General features: G+C 33.4%; 1 protein-coding gene across 1 annotated transcript; it reads right to left on the minus strand.

Moving 5' to 3' along the window:
* Positions 1 to 3,019: 3,019 nt before the first annotated feature.
* On the minus strand, positions 3,020 to 7,479 carry LOC132720894 (uncharacterized; the record flags this gene model as incomplete). Its single annotated transcript, XM_060705127.1, is given in 2 exon segments — positions 3,020 to 4,018; positions 7,369 to 7,479. Coding segments are annotated over 2 exon segments (239 nt in total), but the record flags the coding sequence as incomplete, so codon positions are not given.
* Between the last annotated feature and the right edge of the window lie 1,406 nt (positions 7,480 to 8,885).

Consider the following 8,885-nt stretch of genomic DNA (forward strand, 5'->3'; position numbering starts at 1 on the left):
AAAGAATTATATTTTCACCCATTAAATCTTTACCAATGTATTTTGAACAAAAAAATCTTGTTTCACTTTCATTTGTGTGCAAATCTTAAACTTGATGGTTTCAGTTTTCTAAATGAAACTGTGTTTCAAATCTTTATGTAGAGTTTTAGTTATGCTTTAAATTGATAGATATATTACATTTATGAATTGTTATTATAATGTATATATATTTGATTTGTTTAAATATTGTATTTTGTGTCATAAACTCAAATAAATTGGCATGCTTATGTTAAGAGTTTGTCTCATTTCTTTGTCAAATGTCAACATGTATATTGTCACTGGTGATTGCCACGCTGTTATGTGGTTATATCTTCTATAAGCATTATTTTCTTTTGCAACCGCCAATTTGTCCCCTTTTACATCTAAAATAATCACACTTTTGTGATACCCAAGCTTATTCTTAAAAAAATCAAGTTAATTAACGTGTTGCTATGTAATACTGAAGATAATTTAGTCTTACTCTAGAATGAACTTTTTTTGCTGCCAGTGAAAATTGGTATAATTTTGCATCAAATAATGACCAGCTATAACGAGCATGTCTGTAAGCTTGTCTGTAAGAACATTAGAACCAGTAGAAACTACCGTATCCTTGGGAAACATTTACTAAACGCATAGGTCTTTATAGTGAACTTCTATACAGCTACACTGTACACTATAAGCATTATTACAATGAGGTGAATTCTGATGGGTGTGCAGTGAAGTTCAGAACAGAAATTTATTCAATTACTACTTACGCAATTTCCTTTTGAACAGTACATGTATTAACTGTAAACTTTCGTATAGTTACATTGTACAATAACCATTATTACAATTGGTGAATACTGAAGTGCTGTTCAGATAACCACAGACACCACTTGATATACGTATTAAATGCGTGCTAATACTTTTATCATTCAAATACTTAATAAGCATTAATAAAACAAGAGGGCCATGATGGCCCTGAGGTCGCTCACCTGTATATAGGCCGCCCCAACCCCCAGGGCTTTTATTTGCACAAACTTGGTAGACACCCATAAGAAAATGTTTCATGCTAAACATCTAAGCTCTAGCTCATTGGGCTATTTAAAAGAAGATTTTTTTAAAGTTTTTACTATACACATATAGTTAAAAACAATGACACGCCTGGGGCCGGGCCAGTTATGACCCCAGGGTTTTTATTTGAACAAACTTTGTAGACACTTACTAGAATATGTTTCATGCTTAATATCTAAACTCTAGCTATTTGGGTTTTTTCAAAGAAGATTTTAAGTTTTTGCTATACACATATAAGGAAAATCAATGACCCCCGGGGCAGGGCCAATTTTGACCCCAGGTCTTTTATTTGAACAAACTTTGTAGACACTCACTAAAAGATGTTTCATGCTTAATATCTTAACTCTAGCTATTTGGGTTTTTTCAAAAAAGATTTTTTAAGTTTTTGCTATACACATATAAGGAAAATCAATGACCCCCGGGGCGGGGCCAATTTTGACCCCAGGGCTTTTATTTGAACAAACTTGGTAGACACCTATTAGAACATGTTTGATGCTAAATATCTTAACCATAGCTCTTTGAGTTCTTTAAAAGAAGATTTTTAAGTTTTTACTATATGCATATATAGGGGAAAATCAATGACCCCCCCCCGGGCGGGGTCAATTTTGACCCCAGGGCTTTTATTTGAACAAACTTGGTAGACACTTATTAGAACATGTTTCATGCTAAATATCTTAGCTCTAACTCTTTTGGTTCTTTAAAAGAAGATTTTTTAAGTTTTTACTATATGCATATAGGGAAAATCAATGACCCCCTGGGGCGGGGCCAATTTTGACCCCAGGGCTTTTCTTTGAACAAACTTGATAGACACCTATTAGAACATGTTTGATGCTCAATATCTTAGCCATAGCTCTTTGAGTTCTTTAAAAGAAGATTTTTTAAAGTTTTCACTATATGCATATAGGGAAAATCAATGACCCCCCGGGGCGGGGCCAATTTTGACCCCAGGGCTTTTATTGAACAAACTTGGTAGACACTCACTAGAAGATGTTTCATGCCAAATATCTAAGCTCTAGCTCTTATGGTTTTTTAAAAGAAGATATTTAAAGTTTTTTCTTTCGGTTGCCATGGCAACCAGAGTTCTGCATGGAATTAAATTCTTTGAACAATTTTTAAAGGTGACCACCAAAGGAACATTCCTGTGAAGTTTGGATGAAATTGGCCTTGTGGTTTATGAGGAGATGTCATTTAAAGTAAAAGTTTACGGACGACGGACGGACGACGGACGGACGACGGACGCCGGACGAAAAGCGATCACAAAAGCTCACCCTGTCACTTTGTGACAGGTGAGCTAAAAATTCGATACACGATCATAAATAAAGGAGATTTTTATTTTTTTGCGCAATGAAAAAAAAGTGAAGCTGTCATGTCTGTGTTCCGGGACAAAGATGCGAGTAAAACACAAAACGAAACCAACCCAGAAAGAAGGCAAAAGAAAAAAAAATGAATTACGAAAAAGGTCACTGTTTGACCTTTCGCCTTGCAATCATATTCTTGCGTAATGACAAATCAGCTCAAATAATCTCAATTTCATATGATTCGCTAGTTATTAACATCCCCCTGAGATTTGATCATTTTAAAACTAGCGAATCATGTCAAATTAAGATTATATTCTTAAAATCCACAGGTCCGGATGATACGGAAATATAATTAAAGACAGTGTATTAAGAAAGTTTCAAGACCGGAAAAAGGTGCCACAATAACGCGGTCACGTTACTGGAATTATCAATATATCAACCAAAGTTCATTTGCTTTATCAAAAAATGAAAACAAAAAAGAAGTTTTTCTTTTAAATAACTAATAAATTCACAAGACCTGCCCATCAGTACGCAATTCGGTACAATTAAATTCTTAAGATAAAAGTCAAGCGTTTCTTTTGGCTGAAAAATGAAATAAATCAAGAAAAGTTAATTCTTAAAATTAAAGAAAAAGGACAAAAAACCCATAAATATGACAAAAAAACAAAAAGAACAAGACAGAACAAACAAAAACAAACACACACACAAAAATAAACAAAATCAAAACGAAAAGAAAGAAAAAACATGAACAAGAAAGTGTCACATGGTCTTGGTATACAAGATTATTTTTACGACATTCCTAATGTAACATCTTTATGGTGGCTGATTTGGTACCCTTTGCGCGTTGCGTTGTCGATAGCGACAACAAACGGCACGTTATCGCACTGTCGTCTTGGCGTCCTGTCTGTAGCGTAGCACGTCAAACGGTGCGTTGTCGTGCGGGACGTTGTCGCGATGTCGCCCTGTCGCGTGGCTTATAAGCCAAACCTTCGACTTGAGCCGAGCGACAATGTGACATCGCAACAACACGCCGCACGACACCGCGCCGTTTGGCGTCCATCGTTAGCGACAAGACGAAAGTCCAACTACGCGCCGTTTGGCGCTTTGTCGTGACACACAGAAGCGTTCCAAAGCAGCTTCTTAACATCTATGTTGTTTCAGCGTCACATAAATTCTATAACAACATTTCAGACTTGTTTTCATTATTTAATAGTACTTAGATGGAAGATACAAATCAAATGGATTATAAAGTGGATATGTAGCGTTAAAAGCCGTTGGAATAATATTTATGTAGGTGTCCAATCAAATCTCGTCGCATCACATCACGTGATCTGAGTTTTGATATAACATTTTTGACGAAACGACGTCACCATACAATAAAACGTGACCAATTTGACAATAATGAATGGGAAATTTCAATAAATTTTGTATAAATGCTGTTTTTACAACTTGTTGGCAAAGCATTTGACACAATTTTTAGAGGAGCAATAATAAAAGTATGTCACAATATTGAAAGGAAATCTAAATTGTATCATCTGAATCCGCCATTGAATCTATATTGACAGGGCGTGGTCCGGTTAAACCCCACCCACTGAACACTCCATGGTCAACATTGCCATTTTCCCACCAGTTTCTTGCTCGCCCGTAATCTGGAAAAAAATATATAGAGAGAGAGAGATAAATTTTATTTTTAAACAAATCAGACTAGTTTTTTAACGTCAGGAATTATACACAATAATATATATGCACGGGCAATTTAGATAATATTTGTTTATGTACGTAATAAAATATATCGTTTGTTCTTCGAAGAATCGCCAATGGCTTTTTACATAAAATTTTGCCAGACTACTTTGTATTTTAAGCCGATTGATCAAAAACCATAATCAACTATGAACACCCTTGGGGGATAATGAAACCGCATGACGAGCTTTGACACCCACGTGCGTAGCGTCTTTCTTTTTATTGCACGTTTTCACTTCCGTGTTTATACGCTCGAGAATTTATATTCGCCAGATATGATGTCAACGAAACATTCTACATCACTTCATAACACGAAATATATAGATATGTATAATTATAAATATAAAAAGATAAAAAATCGAAAACGTGTGGGCTACGCAAAAAGATATAAAGTTTTTACGACGTGCGCAGTAAAAATAATAGTTCTAAATTGCTGTCAAATGTGATAAAACAGCATTGTTACAGCATTTACACGCGAACATTTATTTCTTCTAGAGTAAATTGCAATAATGAATAGTAAATGTTTTAAATATACAATAGAATGTACTCAGCCTGCTTTATGACTCATCAACGAGTAATAACGTAAAATTGGAAATTCAAGTTAAAAATTAAAAAAAAAAGTAATTCATCAAACGGAGCACATTGCTTGCATTTACATTATAACCTCTGCAGAGCAACTTCCTTTGGGAGACAAATATTTTGGTTGTTACTTAAGAGGTGTTGCTCTACAGAGATAACATGTAGTTTAGATATTTACTTAAGGGGAAGGAATGATATTGTTGTTGTAAAGAGGTTATTGCTCTACAGAGTGTCGCTATGCAGAGGCTGTACTGTATATTTAAACATGAATAGAGAAAACATGTAGGGTGGTCTCACTAAAAAGGCATATTTTTGCAATATAACCCACAACAGAGAAATTATACATATATTTTAATAACGGACTGAACGAACAAGTTGTCTTTTAGGTCATTATTCAGGGTTGGTATGTACCACAGGGTTGACTATTTAATGGATACAGTCAACACTGTGAACAAAGACAATTTAGCGACATATTGATTGGTTTTCTCATCATCCATGTGGATTGAATGTAAAACTGTCCAGAGTCCCTTAAGGACGTCCAAGAAGGCAAAATTGAAAATGTTGCAGGCTCGACTGGGAAAGTGCTAAGTAACGACGAAATCACCGAACTGTCTACAGGGAAAACACATTTTCTTTTTTTTCTTTTTCTTGAGAAGGAATTTAGTACATTTATATATTGGTGCAAATACCTGATTAAGTTATATTTTGCGGCGTAGATCATTTAATCGGTATTCGCGTTATATTATCAAGTTATGACAATTTTCTCAATGACACTTGCGGACTTCCAAGAAACATTAATTATAAGATAATTTCTATCATATTAAGGTTGATTGACCTCTGTTATTCCCATGACATATGTGACCACAATTTTATATTTATTATAAATATATGATCCATATTATGACGAACACTGAGTGGTTCTCTTTGAAGATATCTGAGTTTTAGAACAACAACAAAAAAGATAAATGATAATAATGATAATAATGATAATTAACTATAATGATACTTATTATAAAGACTTTATTCAAAAAGAAAGGTGATTTGAACAACATATCAATCTTTTATGAGGCTATAGGGATTATAAATGCTGATGATAAGAAGATAAAACGCAAAGTTGGAGTGGAAATATCTGATGATGAATTGAAATCATTCGATAAATAGAAAGACGCGTGATTTATTTGATCTTAAAGATCATAATAGTCTACTGAAAAACAACTCTTTGTTGACAATGAGAAGGCGTCAGTCATGGTTTCTGGTCAAAAACTGGAAATATATACGTTAATACTTGTAATATAAATGTTTTTTTTTAAATCTGCTATTTTAAGACAAATCAAATGCAATTCACTCAATAAAATACAAGCACGAAACCAATTATGCTTTTCTCCCATATTTATGAAACATACCTTAGCTTTGGAACTATTTTTTCTATATTTACGAGCTTTATAATAATTTAGTGAGACATGTTTTTTTCCATATTAGTTTTCGATTCCGTTATAGCTTTATATTATTTGTTGCATATTTTAAGAATCGTAAATTTATCATGAATTTAGGATGCAGTCGTGTCTAACATATGATATTAAAGCCGTAATACGATGAATTCTGTATCAATAAAACTATTTTATGGATAGAAAATAAAAAGGATATTACAATGTTGGCTAGAATTTCAATCCTTGAATTTATTTTGACAAGCGTGACATGAATATCATGTTTTGGATTTTTTTGAAATCTTGTGAGAGGTTGCCTAGAAGACGAACGACACATAAGATCAACTATAAGACCAACGTTTTAAAGAGATTGTATTTTTCCCTGCGTTATTTGGTAATCGTCGCTTTAAATATTTCTTAGGTTCACCAGAAATTACGTGTAACCGTTAATGTCATATTTCCAGAGATCTATAAAAATAAACAAAATAGGGTAAATTTCATAATTTATTGGACCAGGGTCTTTCAAGGGGTGCTACGATGCGCGCGCATCCTAATTTAAAGAATCTTGGCCGGTATTTTGAAGAAAAACGAGTCATGTAAGAAAACAACAACAACAACAACAACAAAAAAAAACCAGGAAAGGTGGTGAATTTAATTTCTTTTGCAAAGAAGTCCTTAATTCCAAATGCATTGATACAATGATACATTTCTTGAGTCTCGTCAGTTTTTTGCGTTAAATGCAATTTGGAGTACCTCCGTCATAAATAATGACTCATTGGAATGATATACATTTAATGAGCAATTGTAGATTAAACTGACAGTTTCAGACGACCGGAAGTTAATTTGATAGTATCTTTTCATAAAATATATTTTTAACATTGATTCTTTTTTCATTCGTACAACGCACTAAATTATAGAAAAGAGGAACAATCTAAAAGTACCCACACTTATTTTATTGGATACTGCTTACACTTTCTCGTTTATTGATGCGATCAATTGCACAGGCGAAATAACCAAACAAAAAACAAAAAACAAACAAACAAACAAAAAAACAATCGTGATAAAAAAGTTTGTCCCCTGAATGTTATTTTTCGAATTGAATAGCTTTCACGCGATGTGTTGTCTGACTCCTGCTTTATCAGGAAGTTAAAAATTAAGGTATATGAAATTTGACATACTTTTTTCCGATACAGCCAATTAAGAGATCTATATATTTAACAAATGAAGGCCTTTAAAAAAGGAATATATATTTTTACCTCCTATGATAATTGGATGACCATACCACATTGGGAACGCTAGACAAACATTCAAACATATCATCAATAGACAAGCAATAGATACAAGATATCGTAGGTGACCCATGAATCCTGCAAGTATACAAATAACAAAAAAAATAGAAACCAGATATCATAGGTGATCCATGAATCCTTCAAATAAACAGATAACAAGAAATATATTTCAGAAATCGTAGATGATCCATAAATCCTGCAATTAAACAAATAATAAAAAATATATATCAGATAGTGTATGTGACCCATGAATCCTGCAAGTAAACATAAAACAAGTAATATATATCAGATATCGAAGGTTATAGATGAATCCTGCAAGTAAACAGATAACAAGTGCATGTAAAACATATATAAGATATCGCAGGTGACCCATGAATCCTGCAGGTAAACAGGTAACAAGATATCATAGGTGACCCATGAATCCTGAAATTTAACAGGTAACAATATATTGAAAGTGACCCATGAATCCTGCAAGTAAACAGGTAACAAGATATCGCAGTTGACTCATGGATATTGAAATTAAACAGATGACAAGATATTGAAGGTGACCCATGAATCCTGCAAGTAAAAGGATTACAAAATAAAGAAGGTGACCCCTGAATCCTGCAAGTAAATAGATTACAAAATATTAAAGGTGACCAATGAATCCTGCAAGTAAAGAGATAACAAGATATCGTAGGTGATCCATGAGTCCTGCAAATAAAGAGATTATAAGATCATGAATCCTGCAAGTAAGCAGATAGTGAGATGACCCATGAATCCTGAAATTAAACAGATCACAAAATATTGAAGGTGACCCATAAATCCTGTAAGTAAATAAATTACAAGATATCGAAGGTGACCCATGAATCATAAAATAAAACAGATGACAAGATATTGAAGGTGACCTATGAATCCTGCAAGTGAACATATAACAAGATATCGTAGGTGACCCATGAAGCCTGCAAGTAAACAGATAACAAGATATCGAAAATGATCCATGAATCCTGCAAGTAAATAGATGACAAGATATTGAAGGTGACCTATGAATCCTGCAAGTGAACATATAAAAGATATCTAGGTGACCCATGAAGCCTGCAAGTAAACAAATAACAAGATATCGAAAATGATCCATTAATCCTGCAAGTAAACAGATAACAAGCAATAGATATCAGATGTCGTAGGTATAAGTTGTTCATGAATCCTGTAAGTTAAAAGAAAACATGAATAAATATCAGATGTCGTAGGTAATAATTAAGCGAATCCTGCAAGTAAAGAAATAACAAATAATATATACCAAATATCGTAGTAGCAAACAGATAGCAATAAATGTATACAATATATCGTAGGTGATCCATGAATACTGTTAGAAGAAAAATAACATGCAATAGATACCGAACGTTTAAGGAACCATGCATGAATCCTGCAAGTAAATAGATAATAGTATAACAATACATTGATACCACATTTCTTAACTGACCCATTCACAGAAATATGCAAAAGAT

The sequence above is a fragment of the Ruditapes philippinarum genome, unplaced genomic scaffold (assembly GCF_026571515.1).
Source record: "Ruditapes philippinarum isolate M1 unplaced genomic scaffold, ASM2657151v2 ctg7980_1_1_1_1, whole genome shotgun sequence".
Classification (NCBI taxonomy): domain Eukaryota; kingdom Metazoa; phylum Mollusca; class Bivalvia; order Venerida; family Veneridae; genus Ruditapes; species Ruditapes philippinarum.